Genomic DNA, 22,799 nt, shown 5'->3' with positions numbered 1-22,799 from the left:
GTCCAGGGCTCTAGCTAGGCAGTCTTCGGTCTTCAAGAGTTTACTTAAACATTCTGCCCCGAGCCCTCTGACACATTCCCCTTTATACTCCACCCCCGCTGAGGGGTGGGGCCCCGGGCTGCCTGGTGCGGACGTCGTTGAGAGCACCCCCCCCCCCCGTGCACTCACGTAGCCCCGCCCACTGTGTTTGTTTCCCATAAGCTGCCATGCATAACGGCTCTCTCTCTATCACCCCTACACATACAGCTCCTCCGTAACACCCCTACATCACCCCCCCCTGTACAGCTCGCAGCCGTCCCGGCTGCAACCTTGACAATAAAAGTTTATTCACCCTCGATCCCCCAGCGTGTGCCTCATTTTTACAACAATAACGCAACGAGAAGAACAACAGGAAGGGAAAATAACCCGACGCACCCCACCCCCGAATAAATACGAAATCCGTACAACCAACGTATATACATTTTTTTCAGGAAACCCCCCAGCACACACACAACACACAGCGAACACAACATTCGTACAATGCAATGTGCCAGGAGCACACCACCGACGCCGCACACAGTGAGCATAACATGTGAACGTACACAGGAAAAAAAAAATATTTAAAAAAAAAATATTAAAAAAAAAGTTCTTTTTTTCCTTTTTTTTTTCCCATTTTCACTCCGTGCGTCACAAGAGTCTGCGCATTTTTGCGCGCGTCCTCGCCGCAGGCCTGTCACACAGGATGATCCCGGCCGGCAGGCCGTCGGGTGGCAAGTGTCCATCTCCGAGTGAGTCTGTTGTTGACGTCGCAAGACCCTCGGCATCCCCCGTGGGGGTCGTCGGGCGTGAGCCCGTCACTCCCGGTGCACCTGGGGGCGGGACAGCCGGCAACGCGTCAGACGAGAGCAGCGGAGACGAACTCTTTGAGTCGGTCGCCCCCCCACATGTTTGGCCACGCGCGTGTGTAGTGGGACCTCGCACCGCAACGAAGGGTTTGAGCCTGGAGGGGTCTACAAACCACCGGCGCTTCCCCCATTTAATGCGTACGCACTGAGGTCTCAGGACCTCAACCACCTCGACGGGGCCCCGCCACGGCCACACCAGTTTTGAGGAGGTTGCGAGCGGTACCTGGGGACAGTGCAGCCATGCCCTGTCCCCCGGCTTCCACTATAGCACATGCGCGCGACCCAGTCTGAGGCGCTCATTAGCCCTCTGCCGCATGTCAGAATTTTGCATGGCAGCATCCTGCGCCTCTGTCAATTTTTCCAGGTTAAATTTAACATGTTCGGCCAATTGAGTTTTTCCCTGTGGCGCTGGGATCTGCAGCTGGGCCCGAACAGGTGGGTCAGGTTCGCGGCCATACATAAGGAAGAAGGGGGAAAATCCCGTGGCAGCATGGGGGGCCAATCTGTATGCTGCCAGGACCCCCTGAATTTTCAAGTCCCAATCTGTCTGTGAGTCCGAAACCTGCTGTGACAACATCGACGTGATGGTACGATGCAACCGCTCGACCATCCCGTCGGTTTGTGGGTGATATGGAGAGGTCCGAATCTTTTTCGTGCCCAGGATCTCACAGACCTGTTGAAGCAATTTGCCAGAAAATGTTTTACCCTGGTCGGTCAGCAGCCGCTCGGGAGCACCTTTGTCAAGGACATATCCCTGGACAAAGGCCTCCACGATGGCTGCTGCCGACTGGTTGGCCAGGGGCCAAGCCATAGGCCAGCGCGTGAAGTACTCCACCCCGGTTAACAAATATCTATTTCCCCTGGGGGTGGCGGGGAACGTGGCAGTGCCAACGTGATTGGCGACAGGTTCCTCGCAGGGCACCGGCGTTGCGTGAGCAAGCACGGTCCCTTGAGGAATTACCACGGCCTGCGACCCCACATTGAGGACCGCGATGAAAGGGTCCCCGTCCCCCCTTACGATGGTCTGGGCGGGAATTAAATGCGGCCCGCTAACCCCGGCCCTAGATGGCCCCAGCAGGACACCCTGGTCCCCAACACCCTTAGCGAAGGGCCTACGAAGTTTTAGGGGCACCAACATTTGTGCCCCCGGCGGCACGTGAACCGTTTGAACGACAAACGCCGGTACCGTCGCGAACGCCGACCGAGCCGCAGTAGGGGAAGGCAAAAACGCCATCCGTCGTCCCGACGGGAGCTCAATGCAACCTTGATCAATCAAAATCCGAATTGGCATTTTGCCCAAGAAGTCCGTCCCCAGCAGGCACGGAACCGCCAGCGAGGAGGAAACAAAAATGGGGCCGGACAATTTAATATCACCGATCGAAATTTGTGCGCGAATCTGACCCATGATACCCAATGAGCCCCCGTTAGCAGCGTAGAATGGGACATTAACCGGTAGCAAAGGACGACTCTGGACGGGGAGAATGTTGTATATGAGTTCCGAAATGATAGTCGCCGACGCTCCTGTATCGACGAGGATACGCACTTCGACCCCGTCAATGTGCCCTACTACGGCCGACGACCCCGACGACGCCGCCACAACGCGGTGGGCCAACACGGACCACTGCCTGGGTTCGATTTGGGTCCCCATAGTGGTGCGTGTTGGCCCGACGGTGCGCAATGTTGGCCCCCCCGTTCGTTGCGGTGTGCTTGTGTGTAACGGGTGTGTGCTTTGGCCAAACATGTGGGGTGCCGCGACTCGCCGGGTCATGTTGATGGAGCTTGGAAGAAGGAGGAGGGCCGGCGTCCCGGCGAGGCGTCGTCCCCCGCTGTCGAGGAGAGCGGCACCCCGAGGCGACGTGGCCCCGGATGCCGCAGTTATAGCAGCGCGGGAGCGCAGGCGGTGATGACGGACGGTCGGAGCGGCCCGACCCATCCCGGCCCGCCCGTACTCCCACCCTCTGCTGCTGTCGGAAGTCGGCGGCGTAGACCTCCTCCGTCGGGGGGGTGACAGCAGCCACCGTACGCCCGGCCGCTGCCCTGCTGGCCTTCCGTCGATGTGACAGGAGGTTAGCGTGGAGGAGCCGCGCCGCCTGGAGGGAACCCATCTCCGTGTCCTCCTGTGCGACGATGGCGATGTCCAGGTCGTCCGCCAGCAGAAGAATTTTCTCAGTGACCATCGCGTCCATGCCTTGGTCATCCATACGAGGGAAGGCCGTCTTTGCCAACGCCAGAAGGCTCGTACGGTAGGCGAGGGGCGACACCTTTGCACCCCGCTGGCGATCGTAAAATCGCTGTCTGCATTCCGCCGAAGGTCCGTAGACCCCAGCCAGCAACTGCAGCACCATCTGAAGAGTGGAGCGCTTGTCCCTCGGTGCCGACGTAAGAGCGGCGAGGGCGTCGCCGTCGAGGAGCGCCGGCAGCGCGCAGAGGGCTTCGGCGTCCGACCACCCCGCCATTTCTTGGTGCGCGAGGAAGCGCCGCTGGAACCCCCCCCAGTCGCCCTCCTCAGCTACAAACTCTTTCAGCGGGGGCAGCCTTTGGTGTAGCGCAGCGATCGCCGTGGAGGCCCGCGCTTTGCTGTCCCCGCAACTCGGCTGAGCGTCGGCACGAACGACAGATGGAATTGCCTGTCGCGCTGATGGTGACGCTCCGTCCGTTGGTGGTGACGCGGCAGCCCCTGCGAGGCCGATGTCGGACCCCAGGTTGAGGCTGGCCACGCCCTCGGCAGCTGCTGCGGCGATGGCAGGAGATTCAAAGTTGTAGTCAGTAGAAATGGCGGGAAGGCGCAACGGTCGTCGGCCGTCCTCGCCCCGCGGAGGTCCAGCAGCCCCCAGCCGAGTGATGCTCTCGAGTGTGGCGGCAGCAGCTTACAGCAGCTCCGCCAGCCTCGCGTGCGCCAGCCGAAGTCCGTCGGATGGCGACTCCCCTTCCGATGCCCCGGTAAGGATGCATTCGGCCCCGGCTGCTCGTTGCCTCCATCAGCCGTCTCTGGCACCGCACTTCCCGCGGTGTCCTCCGCCTCCTGCACCCTGGCCCGAGCTGTTCGGCGCGTGTCCATGTTCGTTGTTGTTCACTTCTGTCACCAGATGTAGTACCGTTGAGGACGCGTGGACACCCGAGTAGAGGCACACGTATTTATTTCACAACAGTCACTGGGGACATACAGTACTGGAGGGGGTATCGGCCCCCTCACCCGGATAGCTGGGAACACACGGCTAGCTACCCCTAGCCTGCCACCTAATCCTCCAATTACTGGGCTAGGGGAGGCTGTCTGGCCCGACACTGGTCAGTCGGGCTACGGTACCCGGAGTCCCAGAGTCCTGGCTCTGGTTCACGGGACCACGCCGCTGGCTCGGTCCTGCGCGGCCCTGACAAGGGCGGCGTCCCAGGGGAGTCCAGGGCTCTAGCTAGGCAGTCTTCGGTCTTCAAGAGTTTACTTAAACATTCTGCCCCGAGCCCTCTGACACATCCCCCTTTATACTCCACCCCCGCTGAGGGGTGGGGCCCCGGGCTGCCTGGTGCGGACGTCGTTGAGAGCACCCCCCCCCCCCGTGCACTCACGTAGCCCCGCCCACTGTGTTTGTTTCCCATAAGCTGCCATGCATAACGGCTCTCTCTCTAACACCCCTACACGTACAGCTCCTCCGTAACACCCCTATATATGTACAGATAAGAAGCATTATGATCAATGGTAATTGCACTTGAAACGGTCAAATTGTGACGTTTACAACGATAACATGTAAATGTGTTAAGTCAAATTCTGACGAATGAAGCTCCTCCTCATCGATTGCTTTGGATTTTTACGACTGACTTGAACATCAACATGCCAACAACGCGCCGCTCAAACTGCTCTGAGTTCCATCATGCAGTGCACTCGGAAATCTATGGATCAATGTCAACGATGTTCAACATCCCATCGAATACATCAAAAGAGCAAATCGCGACTTTCTTTAATAGTTTCGGTTGATATAGTGGGTGATTCACTTTGTTCAAAACAAGAGACAATTCTCGATGTGTGTGTGTGCCGTTTTGTAAACGATTCCTCTGATGTGGGCGCCTCTGCCGGTGACACCAGCTGCCGTTCTTACCCCCACAGCTTCGGCCAATGAGATGGTAGTAGACCTCCGTACCCCGTGGACTACAGCCATAAGCACCTTCCCAAAATAACCGCGGCCGTTAGTGGAGTGACGCGAAGTCACGGCATCGGCGGCAGAGCCTAAGCCTCCAGCTCGCCAGCATTCATGAGCGCTGGCCACGATTGTGCGCAAGGCTGATCTGAAGGTGTCGAAGCCTCACAGAGGTAAAGTTGACGCTTCGGTAACCGTCAAGTTTTTGTTTGACGAGCAGTCGGACAGCTGGATCCACAAGGGTGCAGGACGTTGATCCACCACTTGGCAATACTGAGACGACATCAGGTAAACCGTTTGGCTGATTCTCTTCTTTGGGATGCCTTATGTCCGTGGTGCAATGTTTGGGATGTATATGGTGCATCAGTCGGTCTGTGGTTTACATTCTATTTCCTTTCATTTGAAAGGAAAGAGAAGTACATTTCACTGAAAATGTTTGTATCAGTCAATCGTATTTTATGTGGACATGAAGTTTTGTTTGGCACTTTCTACTCATGGCATTTAACTTTGTCACCGTATCAGCAGCAGAGCCTCGCCTCCAGCTCCTGAAGATGGTTCACATATACATGACTTAGTTGTGTGCATTTTGAATCGTTTGTCTTGGCATTAATTTTAACAGTGTTGAGTTACTTTGCCAATTATAATGCAGATTTTTTTTTTGTTAAAGTATTCACATTAATTAGAGGTGTTCGTTAAAATAAAGTTGCAAAATATTAAAGTGTTCCGCGCAACACTACAGGAATATCATCTTCAATTAATATACAGCTCTATAGAAAATGTAAATCACAGCAATGACAGTAGGTTGCAACTCATAATAATGCATTGTATGGTGTCAATGTGAAATAATTTTTACTGAGTCATTACATAAATGACATTTTTTCTTAATTTTGTCGGCTGTCTCTTTGCAACTGTTCATTAGAAAAGGCCACACGGCGCGCTGTTTAGCGGCTATATTTTTATCCGGTGGCCTGGAATCGGCACGCGTGGAGCTACTACTCCAGAGGCACGTGCGGCATTTCCCTCAACCACCACCACCACCCCCCACCCACCCACCGACTTGTGCTCCCGTGGCTCGCGCAAACATCCCTCCCCTATCGCCGCCGAGGGTCCACCACGCCGCCTGCTATCTCTCCCTCCCCGCCACCACCACCACCATCTCCTCCTCCCGCTTCCGCGGATGAAGTGGCGCGCGCGTGCCTTGGAGCTGTCACTTTCAGCGAGTTCGAGAACGGGGTTTTTTTTTTTACCGCGCGGCAACGCAACGCTCGATCGCTGCCTTCTTCTGGTGGTTCTGGAGTTCTAGAAGTAAAGCGATATCGGTGGGGGGGGGGGTTGCTAAATATAGCCGACGACCTGCAGCAGAGTAATGCACACGACAGCTGACGCCAAAGGGGAGAGGAGGGGGGGCGGTGAAGACTGCACCGTAGGCATTTTCTGCCCTTCTTGAACTTAAAGTGACACAAGCAGGCGTGCGTAAACGTACCCTTTTTGAATAAGCCCTCAACAAGTTGTTCGTGTAAGAGTAAACAAATGTCATGAGGAGATGTCCCCTACGTCTCTTCAGGTAAATTTAGAATGTTTTAGGCCCGCCGTGGAGCAAGAATATACCGCCGGCGGGCGGGAGGCCAGAGTGGCTGATTTAGCTTAGTTCCTCGTGTCACCAAGTATTTTGGGATATTTTTCTGACAAACAAGTCCCTCGCACCAAGGTTTTGTGTTTCAAAAAGAATCGTGGTGGTGGTGGGGGTGGTGGTGTGGGGGGGATAAATCGGCTGACATTGCTCTGCACCGTTTTCTCCTTTGTTGCGTAATTTTCTGTTGCCCCCAGCGGTGTCTAAACATTATTGCGCGCGTCTTCTGCTGCCGTTTCAAAAAGTTCACATCAAGTTGGGTTCACGCCATGTCAATCGTGGCATGAAAGTGGCTAATTATATATATACGTCAATTTACAATAGTGTATTTATAACAGTGTGCATTGGAAGTCTATTTTAAAATGTTCACGTTAATGTAAGTGGTTAAAGCACATCTGAAAATAAAACACGTGGACATATATTTGTATGAAAATGTTACGTACACATGTAGGATAAGCAGCAATACAACTTGCAGTCCGTGAATGACACACCTACATTCTGCCAAAACAAATAACGTGAATTAGTTTAATCTCCCATTGTCTTTTAAATGTTTATTGCGTGTGTTCCTTTTTCATTTAAGGTGGTTCTGACATTATTTCATGAAGGGTACCTTTTATGAACAATTGTTCAATATTAAATCTGGTACATTTAATTCATCAAGATTGCAGCCCATGTTGCCTGTATAGCAGGTGTGCTGACGTTAATGTTAGATAATTTCTGAGCCCTGGGTAGCGTATTGGCAACCTGCCTGGACTAGAATTAGTCTACCGATATAGCAACTCACTTTGCAGAGCAAACATCCAATTATCAGTGGTTCCAAAAAACTGAAATTCACAACTTTCAGTACAATTTCAGCATGCCGGCTACAGTACATGGAGTATTTGCTTAGCTGCACATTCCCACAGGGAGTCGTCTATGTATAGGTGTTGGTTAATTTTCAATGAGGTGCTTTCACAAAATAGGAATTCCCACTGATAAGGATGGAGAGCATTTGGTAACCAGGAATTTTGGGATCATGACAGTGATGGCAGGGGAGTAGAAGCGTTTGCGTGGTTAGGAAGTGACCTCAGCTCTCTCATGCTCCATACTTCCTCATGGGATTGTGTGATGTTATGGAACATTTTTTTGTATCAATGCCGTATGTGGGATCTTTAATGCTAGGACAATTACTGCCTATAAAATGTGGCTCATTGTGTCGAATGACACTGCTGAGTACACGTAAATTTGCAATTAAAAAAACCTGTATATAATACTTTAATAATGTTCAGCCCTTTATCAATCCAACGTTAGATGAAAGCATCCCCACACTGTGTTGGTCATGGATGTTGCTTAACCATACTTCACCATGCTAGCGAGTGCAGGTTGGCGAAGTGGTGACTCAGTACGCGTTTGGATATTGAATGTTAGCCGTTGCTGTGAATGAATCTCAGGTTGCCGGGTGAACAGCGCAGTGCACTACACAATGCACCACTGCTGCCACCAATATCTCATAGTATAACTCATTGCATTTTACAACAAACTTAACGTTTTGTACAATAAACAACACGTGTTTTAATGTTCCTTAAGGACGTACAATGTTCGATGATTCACATTTTATCTACTTATGTTTGTGTCGTTATCACTCAAATCCAATATTATGAAAATCTATTCTACTTTCGCTGTGAATAACTTCAGCGAAAGTGTGTCTTCTTGTTTCACTCTCATTGTCACTTGTATGGTGATGCATTCTTCATACAATCTCATTGTAGGTGTTAAAACAAGTTTCCAATGGGGTTTAGAACATGTCATTTATAAAATATGTTTTTTTTTCATGACTACCAATTGAAATAAACAGTATCATTATCAAAGCCACTGAAGTTGAACTACATTATAACTATACTCTTTGGTTCTTTCGGTGAAGTCACGTAGTTAGAAATAACATAAAACAAATCACGACGTTACATTATAACTACAACCACCAACGGAAATTAACTACAGGAAATTATCTGAAGAACTTCATCAAGAAGAAGGCTCAAGATAAATATGAGGAATAAAAAAGTTCCACGCGAAGTCTGCACAACTGGAAAACGCATCAGGGTATCTTGTGTTTATTTTGTTGTCCGTCCCCGCACCTCCGATTAGCACGGTTGGCTATGTTCGGTGTGAAAGAAGTTCAACATACATACAAAAACTAATTCCAACACTTTCTATAAGCGATGAGAAACTCGTCGGACAGAAGAGTGAGCGAAGGCTGGAAACAAATAGAAGTAATATTATTTATTTTCACGTATTATATACATTACACGATGTATATCGAAATGAGTTATTGGAAGCAGAGCGGGATCAATATAATGAAATAAGAGGATAAAAGGTTGGAGTGCTTTCGAAAAAAAAATACTTAATGATGAAAATCAACATACTAATATATCTCAAGAAGGGCATATTAACCAGCGCATATTACCTGTTATGACATATGCATCAGAAACATGGATATTGATAATAATAATAAACATTGATTCATGAAGCTTTAAAAGTGCACAAAGAAGCATCGAGAGGAACATGAGGATTCTCGAACATCTACAAGTTAAACACATCACATTGTGAGCTTTGAGCAGTACGCATCGCAGAAAGGGACGATGGCCAGTGGTCGAAATTAAGAGCAGAGTGGCAACCAAAGGATGGAACATGACTCATAGTACATCCACCGTGGAGATGGAGTGATGAAAGCAGCTTGTGTGCAAGAGCTACATGGATTGTTGCATCGCAGCTCCACTACAGATGGTGATGACATAGTGGCAGCCTTCATCCAGAAATTAATAGATCATGGGTGATAATGAAGATATAATAATTTAAGAAAATATCATGCGCAGTCTTGTCACATGACCAAAAACCACATTTGTCGAGAGGAAATGCTTTGTGCTATGAATTAGTTTTGTATGCTTGTTTGTTTACAAGCATTGCTGAAATATAAGCTACGAGTGTGTGCCAACGGATTGCCCTTGTATCATCAAACGTTAATGTGCTGTGGTTTTGTAACTGGAGTATGAGCACATGATTTGCCAGAAAGGGTGAGGATTCTGCTGTGGCATTCGCTCAGAAGTTGAGTAACATATCACTGGGAGTTTGCACATGAACGTGCTGCAGTGCTGACAACACAGTGCAATGTGCATAACGTCATGAATTGCAGTTTTCTCGGCGTACACATGAATAGCATTAACATGGCTATCCAACAGTATAAACAGCCTGATTTTATTATCGCATGACACTATAAGACGATTTAAAACCAGTGCGATATTAGTCTCGTTTCATTGTGCCACTCGATTTAACTTTTTCAATAAGAATTCACAACTTTGTTATGTATGTTGAACTTCTTTAGCACCGTACGTGGACAGCTGTGCTAAATTGGAGGTGCGAATCGGAGGTGCACAGACCCATTGACAAGCCGTACATAGCCAAGCTGTGCAGAGAGATGGTGACTAATCAGAGATGCCAACCGTGTTAACAAAAGCTCCAATAGTGAAACCACAATGAAGCCAGGAATAGCACATGCTACATTTTTAGATGGGCTATGACATAAACATCGAGAGGGTCGTTGGTTCGTTTGAAACAATGCGGCAAGTTTCTTAAATACCCCCCAACTCTGTCCACCCAGCAGGAGCAATGGTCACGCCACAGTTAGTAGATGGGCAGGTTGCACGTGGTGGGGTAGAGTGTGGGTATCTCTCTTCCAAGATGTCTGGATCGTTTGGAGAAAAAAAGTAGGCCAAATACCCTAGATATCCTCCTAGTGCAGGCCGTTCTGCCAGGAGTGGCATGAGCGCAAAATTGCAGGGCTGGACCTTTTACCTACCACCTCTCACCTAGAGGCGTGTACGACACAACACTTCGTGCATTTATGTTGTTACTTAAACGTGCAGCATGCACTATTCCGAGGAGATGATTTGGAGCAAAAAGTTTGGGATTTTCAACTTAAAGCCACGATGGCAATAAATCACGTACGTGGACATAACGATCCGCTTTGCGGCATGGAGCGTACACGTCTGGTCAATGGCGAGCACTGACACAGTCTTACAAAAGAACATTTCAGAATCATGGGACTTGCCTTTTTCATTTGTGTCAGCATCTCGCCGGCTCTCACAGCCCTTGTCCTTATCATCCTCCACATTGGAACGCCTGATTTCGCCCACCGCGCGTTACACCACATCACTGGCGTTCCATGTTTCTATGAGTAGTTCACATTGTGTGTCCATGTGTCAGGAGTGAATATGAAAGTAATGAGCTATTCGCTATGAATTGTGAAACCCACGGCAGCACTTAGCCACGGGTCGAATATACGTCTTCAAGATTAAAAGGGGACATTTTTTCTGTACAATTGGTCAGGTTTTGGAGATCAAGACACGTGTGTTCAGAGTATGAATTGTTCGGGCGAGGGCATTATTAAAACTTCTGAGGAGTCTAACGTGCACCAGCGAGCCAAATAATTGGCACATGAGTTCACACGGAAAGAGCACTCATGATGGAGTAAGTGAACACTGTCTGTAATTCGCGCAGCAGTCGTGGCGTGTGCATCGGTGACCTTTCCAGCGTCCAACTGTGGTGAGGAGCAATAATCCTCTTTCAAAATGTGCTAATTTTCTTTCCCAGGTGTAGCTCAATACAATCACGGAATTTGTAAAGGTTAACGCCTAATCGTATTTTAAATTCACTGCAGTAGCCGTTCAAAAGTTTGCACTCACTTTTGTTTTCTTTTTCGCAACTAAACTGTTTGTTTTCTCATTCATTCACACCTGATGACGGTTGCTTGTGTTGCAATCGAAACGTCGTGTTCTATTATTATCTTATTTTATTTTCTACGTGACTTTACCGAAAGAACCAAAGAGTAATTCCTGCAGTCACGAAAGCTTCGAATCTAGTTCAAACTCAGCATTTGAGTAGGCGGTAACTACTGGCTGCATGTGTTGCCGAGATAAAGGAAATGGTGTTGACAATGTCAATAGTTCCTTAGATAATTTTTCCACAATAAGAAATATAATTAATAAATTAACAAATGTTTATGGAATCGATGTAAAATGGATGAGTTTATTTACAATCGCTATTCATAAGACATCATAAAATGTAAAAGGTGCTTATTCCGTTTAAACTTGGCATTTATTTGTAAAAGAAAATCAAAATTACCTGAAAAAAGTGTTTGTTCATGTTTCCTCGTTTGCATGGTGCTATTTTGTCAGAGCAATTGAATGCAACACAATAATGGTAAAGTGAGTTTCAAGTTGTCGCGTTTTTGTCTCGCCTTTATGACAGTATGCAAGAAGGAAACACAAACCCAGGAATCCCAGAGCATTCACCTGGCACACAGCAGCAGTGGGAACGGCATCAGAGCGACGCCCAAGGCCACATGGGAGACCAGGAATTCTCTCCAGACCTGTCGGCGTTCCTAAGCCAAGACGAGCTCAACAAGAGCGTTGACCTCGCCCGGGAGGCCATCGGTTGCCCCTCAGCTGGAGATGGGCACAGCTCCACGAGCAGACCAAATGCAGCGTGCCAGGCAATGCTGGGTCCCAGAGAATCTTCGCAAAGACAGGACCTCCAAAACATGGATAGGGTCCTCCAACAGAATCAAGCCCAAGCACCCGAGAGAACACTCAACAGCTGCCAGCCTGCGCAGAGCGACGACGAGTCCCCCAACCGTACTCAGCAGAATCAAAGCGGCTCAATAGACACAAGTTGCAGCGCGTATCGGCCGTCGGCCATTCGTGGCGGTGAAGTCGCCGGTTTCGGCCAGCAGAAGCAGGGCGCGGGGAAATCCGTGGGCAGCGAGACGGACTCGAAGCACAACGCGGCGGCGCTGATCGAAGAACTCTCATCCCTCTTCAAGTCGGGTCCGCCGCGGAGAGGCGGGCGAAACCGGGGGAGGCGTGCAGGCCGCGGGGGCCACGTCTCGACGGAGGACATCTGCCAGGCGATGGATTGTCCCAAGCAGGGGCCCACGGCTCCTGCGCCCGTCGAGAGGATCCGCGTGCAGTCCAAGGAGCAGCTGTTTCAAATGCGGCAACAGCAGCAGCAGCAGCAGCAACAGCAGGCCCTGCAGCAGCAGCAAGAGGTGTTGCCACAGCAGCAGGAGGACCAGAACTCATTGTGTGACTATATCCAGCAGCAGCAGCAACAGCAGCAGGATGTCCGTAAGCCAACCGAGCTCACCAGCTGCCAAGAAGATTTAGACGCGGAGCAAGATTCAAACCACAACGACCACCACCATCACCACCACCAACATCAAGAGGCGAGTGCTCAGCGCGAGTTTCCCAACCAGCAGCAGCTGGAGAACAGCGTCGAGGTAGCAGCAGCAGCAGCGGCAGCAGCATCAGCGCAGCAGCAGCAGCAGCGAGCGGCACCGCCGGCGCAGGCGGTCGAGACGAGGTCCGTGGACCCCGCGACGTCGCTGCTCGCGAGGGAGCCGCCGCGTTTCACCACCAAGCTGAAGAGCCGCGAGGTTCCCGAGGGCAGCCGAGTGCAGCTCGACTGCCGGCTCAGCGGCGCGCCGGCGCCGTCCGTCAGGTGAGAGTCGCTCCCGTCGGTGGCTCGTGACCCGCGACTTGCGCTGAGCGACACCTGTCAACAAAGTCCCCCCCCCTTGTCGGTGCCATAGCTTTGTTGTTACGGAGTAATGCAGATCTTGTTGGTTACACCCCCACCCCACCCCCCACCCACCACCGTGCCCTTTAAACATCTCAACATTCATCATGCAGAGTCCCATCACAAGGGAGAAACACAAATAGGCAATCGCCACTGCTGCACTCATCACCACACCCACCACTACATACCGCCAACGCCTTATCGGTGCATATTGAGGTCTGCATCGGTAAAAGAGCGGAACCATTTCGAGGACATTCACATTATGAGGTGCATACATTATGTACTGTTTGGGTATCTGCAGTATTTCCCTGTGCCAAATGAACATTTTCAATTAGTCCATGTTTGCCTGCTGTGACACGGATGGGAAACATGAACGTTGACAAAAGATGCAAAGCGAAATTCATACTTGGAATTGTACTCCCGGACAGACAGAAAGAGGACGAAATGGATCAGAGATCAAACACGAGTAAGAGACGTCATATTGACTGTTAAGAGAAGTGGGCTTGGACAGGAGACACTGCTCAAAGGGATGACGAGGCCGGCGATGGAATGTCAGCTAAAGGAGGGAACATCTCAAAAGAATATTGAGGAAGACATGAAACAATAAAATCAGCGCATGTGTGGGGAACGAGATGGATTGTGTTATCAAAGGACCATGAAAGATGGTAACGACATGGGCAAGCCTTCATCCAGCAGTGGAAAGATAATGGTTGATATGATATGCAGTATTCATTGGTAGCGTTGTTTATATATTTTTTCATATAAGCTGTACTGTTTGTGTAGTTAATGTAAATGTTTCATGGGACTGGTTTAATAATGTTTCATGAGTAGACGTGAACCCGTGGCTCAAAGTTCAAGGGTTAATTTAACAATTCAGTCTAAATTAAACAAAACAATGAAAACCAAATAATCCAAAATTCCATATTACAGCTATTCATAATCACCACCATTTTTGTTAATCCACTGCTGGAATAAGCTTTCCCCTTGCTGTGTCGAACATGGGGGTTGTTTGACCATACTTCACCATGCTGGTCAGTGGGCGCTTGTGAAGGCAGTGTCCAGGACCTCTTCAGATATCACTCACCACTGATATTAGCTGTGGCCAGGAATCTAGCTCAACCCACTGGGTTAATAGTGCAGTGCGTTAACCACTGTGCCACTGCTTCCCGACGGTATCATGCTGTAGTTCTCTTAAATTATCTTCATGCAAATTAAATTGGTGAGTAGCAAGCTGAATTAAATGACCATGGACATCCATAAATTCGTTCATGTTTAACAGTCAGTTGTGAGTGCATATCACCTTTTCTCACGTAACAAAACACACCACTCTAAAGCTATTTGCTGATATATGTGCTGCAGCGTATATATTGTGTAGATTTTGTTTTGTCACATGCTTTTCAGACAGTCACACACACACACACGTGTTCAGTGAATTAGAACACGAAGGGATGCTGGTTATGTCAGCAAGTTCCTCAGCTGAAACATTAGCCAAGCTGCTGAAGGAGTTGTGACAGAAATCCCTGCTGCCTATAAAGGCATTAACATCTGTGTCAGATGTTGGAGGGTCTTAACAAACACAAATTTGGCCAAATCGTTGCGGGTCCTCACCTATATATGAAAAAAAATATATTATGGTTCATCATATTGGCTACAAAACCCTCTGTGATCGGTTATCTGAACCTTTATTTACAGGTAACACACACTAAGTGTCCGGAGGAGTTTTGTTTCTCCCCTGAATGTGATGTTGGGTGCTATCGTGACTTGCTCCACTTTATTCCATGTTACCAGTTCCACTCAAGTAACGTCAGTATATTTGTTATTTTTTTTGCTTGTATTGTCAATATGAACTATGACTAGCTTCACATAGTGATGTGTACACTTATTTTAAAGTTAACAACAAACACAACAGAAACGTATTATAGTGAATACATTCCCTTCACCACCATCACTATCATCAGCCATGATCAATCCACTGTTGGACAATACCTACCGAAGCTGTCATCCTATCTCACGTTCCTGCAATGTGATCATCCGCGTAGCACCTGCACACGAGCTGATTTAACTACTCCATCTGCTCGGTGGCCAATCCTGAATGAGCCCATGTCCTTGTCGCAAATTAAAACGTTCCTTCGGAGTGGGCACGTAGGAACTTGGTTGGACAGCGCATTCGTGCACGACAGACAGACAAATAATCCCTGGTGGGCAGTGTCTAACCTGTTGTTCCTACCTGTATAAGTGTAGTGGATCGTGTCGTGTATAGTGTAGTGTGTAGGTTAAACGTTGAGTTTTATAAGGGCACCACGGGGTGACCAGCCCCTCCCCACCCAGCCCCCCCCCAGCCCCTCCCACCCTCCCCACCCAGCCCCTCCCCACCCTCCCCACCCAGCCCCTCCCCACCCTCCCCTCCCGACCCAGCCCCATCCTCCCTCCCCACCCAGCCCCTCCACACCCAGCCCCACCCCTCCCACCCCCCCCATATGCACGACAGACAGACAAATAATCCCTGGTGGGCAGTGTGGAACCTGTTGTTCCTACCCGTAACATGGCGTTTCTAGGTTTAATAATCTCGACAAAAAAATATCACAATTAAGTTAAAGGAGGTGAAGATTTGGACCTTTGGTAACGATGTCGTTCAATAAGCGACAACTGGTGAGTAGGCCCGTTCAGAGAAATGGTGGGCCCCGGTTACACAAAGCCACGTAAGCCGGTCGGCCCCATGCTTCCCCATGTAAACAAAAATCAACTCTTGTCATTTTTGGGGGGCCGCTAAGCTTACACTCCCCCCCACCCCCCTCCAGTTTTTTTCAGTTTCATTTATTAGGTATAACTCTGTGAGCCATAGAGCTCTTGATTATATAAAGTAAATTCATCCCCCCCCTTTGACCTACTGCTGTCGTTTTTCCTGCTGGTGAGCTACCGTGACATTTTGTCTTGATGCACTGTAAGCTTGGATAGCAGCAGGCAGCTCGTGGGTGATGGTGCGTGTGAACCTCTTTTATTTATAGCGCCTCCAAATGGCTTGCATCAATTATTTCGCTGCCAAATTTTTAATGAAAGTTTCATTTCACACCTGTCCTGCTGGTATGAATTGCTGTTTTCAAATACATATCTAGTTTAGCCCTGTATGCAAGTAGTAACAATAAAAAAAAATCGGCAAGGAAAAGCACAGTGTCATAATATAACATACATTTTGTTTGTAACGTTTGCACGCAGCTCCGTAATGCTGGATTTCTGCAGAAAGCTAGCCAAGCAATATTACAGTTTACAAATAAAATGCCTGGTTATTAATTAAGTATTTCATACTTTGAAGCAAAGTTATTTGGCTGTACTGCAAGAGTTACAGTGGCCCGCTGATTGAATAGCATCGTGGAAAGTTTACAATCCCCCATGTGTAAAGGGTGGCACGCTGATTACTGTCACACAATTTGAGATGCTGTGTCTAGCAGAGAGCTCTGAAGCCAGGCATGGCTTGGAACATTGAGTGATGAACTCACAGCACTCATCCAGTCATGACTTCAGCTGTAAAAGAATCACTTTGCAATTAAATCCCCTGGTCAAGCTGAACTTTACATGTATATACTGTATATATTTAAATTGGAGTGAGGTCCATGTTATATAAAGTCAATGTTTCATATTTATTCTCTGATTATATCAGTCTATGGCATAATTTTTCTAGATGTTACTCACTACTATCGGTAGATTATGGTGACTTATGGTGACTTTCTTAATATTCTAAATAGTATTATCCTATTTATAACTGACTTTGAGTTTGTCATATATTTAAATTTCAAGCATGTTTCTGGATTTCTGATAGTTAAGTCAAAAACTACTGGAGGTATATTACGTCAGACATTATTCATTATATGTAAATATTATAAATGTGATATTTCAGTTTGGCCGTGAGGTTATGTTAACGTGCAACTTCTATCACATCAACCTGCGATGGCTTCCTGTGCTGAATTGTTGAGGATAGAGGCTCTACGTCTCTAACAATATGGGTTTTGTTAAATAGACTCAAGATGATCTTGTTTCTAATTCACCATGTTAGAAGAACTAATTACTGAAAAAAAACAGATATTTAACATCAAAAGTCTACATCAGGAGATGCTCAATTTTAGACTACCTCTAAGCAACAGAATCATATGCCTACAGTAGTGTTTCTCAACCATTGTCGGATGATGCCCCCCCCCCCCAGTCAAGACCGCTGTAAATAAAGAAGTGGACAAGAGCAGATTTGGAGTGGTTTCATAAACTGAAATTAATTATGTCTATCAACCTAGAAAAGTGCCTAAAGATTTTTCTTATTCCAGTATACATCAACATTGACAGAGAAAATAGAAACAACAAGTTGAAAAGTGCACAAAGAAACAAGGGGAGATGGATGCTTGGAATTATATTGAGAGGCAGTAAGAGACATCCATAGAATAGAGGAAATACAAAAGTTAAATACACCATAGTGACTTAAATTTGTCGTATTGGGCTTGAGCAGGACACGTTGTTACTTGTTAGTAGGGACGATGGCTGGTGGTCAAGACTAACAACCAAGTGGCAGCCAAAGGAGGTGATTCACCCTAGATGATGACCACCGTGGAGATGGACCTGTGAAATCGGTTTGTGTGCAGAAGATATGTGATTGTTGCATGCATAGGGAGATAGGGAGCCTGTGATAGATGGCTTGGTGTGACCTTTATCCAGGAGTGGATTGATTGTGACTGCTGATTATGACTTTGTAAATTTTCATATCCTATTTATAACTGACTTTCAGTTTTGTCAGATATTTAATTTCAAGTTGTGTCTCAGGATCGCATGATAGTTTCAGTCAAAAACTCACACAAATAGTTCACAACTCACTGCTCACATTCAAACAAATATCTCCATTTTAATTTAAAGCTTTCGTGACTGCAGGGATTCATCTTCTTGGTTCTTTCGGTAAAGTCACGTAGAAGGGAAGTAATACATTTTATTATGTTTTATTTTTATTATTTTATTACTTCCCTTCTACGTGACTTTACCGAAAGAACCAAGGAAAAGGAGAAATATCTCCATCTTATTTACGTTATTTTTTGGAATGACCTCTGAAACATTTTAGATCTGCCTGGGGATGGAAGCCAGCAAATTGCCGGGCCACTTGTGGCCATCTCTTGACTTATAGGGCACCTGTCCATGGATCACTTCCCCACATTTAGCCCGAATGCAACAGCTGCACTTCCTAAAAAAAAAGACTGTTTACTTGACGTAGGAAAATGAGCCCGACTGCATGGCGATTAATTATTTAGTTTCTCGATTATCCCGACAGCACACATTGAATATGTAAACACGTTGCCACAAAAGTGATTTGTATACGCGTATGCGTGTTCAACGTAGTGCATAAGAGCTGCGGGGCATGAGGCCAAGGCAGTGATTGGGGTTGCAGAATGTGAAATATTTACTTTGGGATTTGCGATAAGGAAGGGTCGGCTTATACAGATGTGTGCAGTGGAGGACAGTTACTTTTAGCTGGGTGTTGCTTCAGATTGTGCCCAGGATTTATGTGCAAGTGGTGCCATGGGACAGTGCATTGGTGAGGGATGCTGGGTTAGATGGTGGTCGGAGGGCTCGAGGTGGTATTGAGCTGGTGAGAGGGTAATAAAACAAAACGGCCCTCAAACAATGGGGCGTCTCATCTCATGCACCATTCCATCCATTCGTGCATCTGACCACATTATGAGGAATGTGGACACTTTCTGGGACGGCCTGACTTCAGACTCCTTCAAGGTTGTACTTTGAAATACTGCATTGAAGTATAGGATGCTGCTGTGGTGTTATGTGTAGCACACTGGACTTTCAATTCAGAGACCACCAGTTCAATCTCGCGGTGCGGCAGTCAACAGATATGGGACACATTTCTTAAATGCCTGTTTGTCCACCAATTGGCATGAATGGGCACACCAATGAGTCAATCGGCAGGTCACGTGTGATGGTGTAACATATGGCTACTCCCGCCTCTTCATAATCTCTGGCCAGTGTGGAAGAGTAGGCCAAACACATTCTCTAGAGCCCCCTTTAGAAGTGGACCTTTATTTTTAATCTTTCAATGAGAATCTCGAAACCTCTTTGTTGGCTCGCAAGGATTTTACTTAACCTGCATTGTGCCAACCTCTATCCATCTTGGCCTCCGTGTCCACACGTAACAAACTCTTCCATGTAATATGTATAGTTATATTCCGTATCTACATTTAAAAACAAAATCTAATGTAATCCATCAGCCTACCATTTATAACCTGCATCCAGTCATGACTTCAGCTGTAAAAGAATCACTTTGCAATTGAATCCCCTGGTCGAGCTGATTTTTACATGTATATACTGTATATATTTAAATTGGAGTGAGGTCCATGTTATATAAAGTCAGTGTTTAATATTTATTCAGTCTATGACTGATATAAACATGTTGAGGGTTTTTTGTCTCACATTTTTTATTTAAACACTGCACGGTTGGCTATGTAATGTGCGAAATAAGTTCAACATGCATACAAACATAGTGTGATGTCACACTGGTGAATAGTATGTGTTGCATTAGTGTTTTCGACTTTTGAGAAAACTATAAACCATATTATTATTACCACGTAAAGCCACGAAACTATTTGAGATGTACTTCTGAGGCGACCTGTCCACACGTGATAGCTCGTCAAAGTGGTTTACCATATGCGAGAACTTATAATGGCCAAATAATATGAACGCATGTTTCTAAAAGTGGAGGGAAAACAAATTAACCCGTAAAAACAAAGTTTTTCACTATAAATCCTTTATATGCGTGTTCAATGGGCCACAACCCAGCCCACATTGGTCTTTGAAACGAGCGGCTAGAGTCCTCTCGTCCTCTGTCTTGAGATGGCTGCCACCTATGGGTCAGATGATTGCCTGCCACCATTAAGCAATTGGTAATTAAATATAATTTATTTTTTCCTAAAAAGTATAAAATTTTGGAAAAATTTTACGAAAATAAATTGTCACGCACAACGAGTCTGTGTGCAAAATGTCAGCTCGATTGGATCACGGGAAGTGGGTTAAAAAACGACCGAAAGATGTGCACGGTCGTAAGCACGCAAGCAAGCAAGCAAGTGAACTTAATATAAAGGATTTAAAAACGGAGGACCCGGAGAAAAATCCACGCGACCACGAGGAGAGAGAACTCCAAACATACAGGCACCAAGGTCGGGCTCGAACCCACAACCTTCTTCATATCAGAGACAACATCTCGCTCTGTGCTCTATGAATGTCTGTGCTCTATGAATAGAATAGAGCACAGACATTTAAGAAATGAGCCAAGCGACAAGGGTTGATAAGGAGTCATACTCTTAGGTTTTTTCGGTAAAGTCTCGTAGGTAAAAATTAAAATAACAATAATAATATAAATATTTGAAATACAATTATAAATCACGACGTTTCGGAGGCAACACAAGTCTCCGTCATCAGGTGGACCGTCACAGCCAGATTTACAGTAAATCTAGCTGTGACGGTAAATCTAGCTGTAACGGTCCCACCTGATGACGGAGACTTGTGTTGCCTCCGAAACGTCGTGATTTATAATTGTATTTCTATTATTTCTATGATTTTATTTTTATTATTTATTTTTACCTACGTGACTTTACCGAAACAACCTAAGACTATGAATCCTTGCAATCACGAAAGCTTCAAATCTAGATATGAAAAGGAGTGTTTGATGTAACACTTGGGTTAATAGCTTACAATGAAACATACAAAGAGTATACATCAGTTAGGGGCGTTTAGAAGACATATCATGCATTGTGAACATGGAGTGTAAGTGTTTAAATATAACATCAGTGTCAACGTGCTTATGTTCCTGTTGGAGGGGAGGAGGGGTTGACACACACCTGCTAAGCCCATCATTTTCAGATGGAGCACAAATGCACGTATACTGACTTGTAAGTGATAGACATGAATTACACTGGGAAATAGACATCATAGGCTTATTGCTTCTAAAGAGGAAAGTCAAAGGGATTTATTGCTCAACTGCGCACTGAGGTGGTGCTCATCTCTTGTTTACAGCCCTGAGGCAGTGGTGGAAAAATCAAACGTCTTCACCCAGGACAATGACTGTTAACTTCCCCACGAAGCGGTTTGTCATTTGATCGATCCCGGAGGGATGGATGGGCTGAGTCAACCCTGAACCAGGATTTGAACTCGCAACCTTCCGATTGTGAGCTTCTCTACTGCTGAGCCGCTTCGTCAGTTAAAGCGAAATGAAAGCCTGCAAATGTGACAGACTCCTTTGACTTTACGGGCCTTTGACAACGTTAAAGACACGCACACATAAATTATGTACACTATAATTCATATCAAAAGAGACGAGGGCGAATATACTCGTACAAAAAATTATGACAATATCATTGTCGCCTTCAGTGAGATGATGTGTGACCTCGACTAAAGGATACACCACTGGCTCAGCACGGGGACATCAAACATCGAAGGCACCCAGGGACACACGAGTGACTGTGGGTGATTCTCCACTATTGGGGATGGCGTTAACACACCGTGGGCTTCCCTTGCTGCCGTAGAATGAGGTTCTACAGCCACACACGGTGGTACGCGTGCTTGTGCAGGTATTTGATTTCCAGTACGTTCCTTTTACATATTGCCACCTTGAAGCAAACTTACAGTATCGGTGCAAATACCGACCACTATGCAACCCACCCTCCTCGTACTGTGTTAAAATAAAAAAAACAATTGTAGACATCTTATGTGTATAGTTAACTGTATAAAGACACGGGAATTGAGCATCTAACATTGAATAAGGCCAACATTTCGAAATCTGCACATACGATTTGTATACGTGTGAACCCCTTATCAGTGCCTACCTTACTACAGACCAATTCAGACCTTATAAGTCTCAACGTTCATCCTACAAAGTCCCATCACAGGGGAGAAACACAAACAAATACACACACCTTTTTTGCCCGTATTGAAACGGCTATACGCCCTATGGACCTGAAAACTCAATTTCCCAGTACAAGAATACGGGATAAACCGTGTAGGTTGACAGGTACGGGTTTGTGGACAGGTCCATAATTAAACGTGTGACCCAATTTTTGGATAAATCTGAAAAATCCGAAAATCGGGCATGTATACAACGTTTAGGATCCCAAAAAAATGTTTTTTTCGGATTGATCCGAAAGCGTGATGTCACAGAAAGTGGCCTTGTCGTCTGTGGTGTCACTTCCACGAATTTCCTGCCAAGAGTGCTGTCGTGTGATGTCACTTTAGCTTAAATATTTATATAATTCACTATGTAACACTATTTTTTTTCCTGGGTAGTAAGTGTTATTTTCTAATTGCTTATGCCTCAAGAGTATAGAAAATGGCTATTATTCCCCACAAACTTTGGCTTTTGTGACCAGGACTTTATGTGAAGGAATGACACAAATGCACACGAATTCTCATTGAAAATATGGAATTTTTTAAATATCACTGTGCCCGTAGAGCGATTTAGCTGGTCCCGCTCATACGTAACGACTCGTAAAATAACAAATTTTACAATTTCTACCGTGCACA

General features: G+C 46.7%; 1 protein-coding gene across 1 annotated transcript in view; it reads left to right on the top strand.

The window, feature by feature from the left end:
- The first annotated feature begins 5,117 nt into the window (after nucleotides 1-5,117).
- LOC144720767 (uncharacterized) overlaps nucleotides 5,118-22,799 on the top strand; it is a 51,437-nt gene continuing 33,755 nt past the window's right edge. The window contains exons 1-2 of the mRNA XM_078597792.1: nucleotides 5,118-5,299; nucleotides 11,922-13,172. Of these exons, the coding sequence (XP_078453918.1) occupies nucleotides 11,923-13,172 (1,250 nt within the window). The 5' untranslated portion in view covers nucleotides 5,118-5,299; nucleotide 11,922. The remainder of the gene's footprint in view (nucleotides 5,300-11,921; nucleotides 13,173-22,799) is intronic.

This window comes from Lampetra planeri, chromosome 9, assembly GCF_965212315.1.
Source record: "Lampetra planeri chromosome 9, kcLamPlan1.2.h2, whole genome shotgun sequence".
Taxonomy (NCBI): domain Eukaryota; kingdom Metazoa; phylum Chordata; class Hyperoartia; order Petromyzontiformes; family Petromyzontidae; genus Lampetra; species Lampetra planeri.
This window is presented reverse-complemented; position numbering and strand designations above follow the sequence as displayed.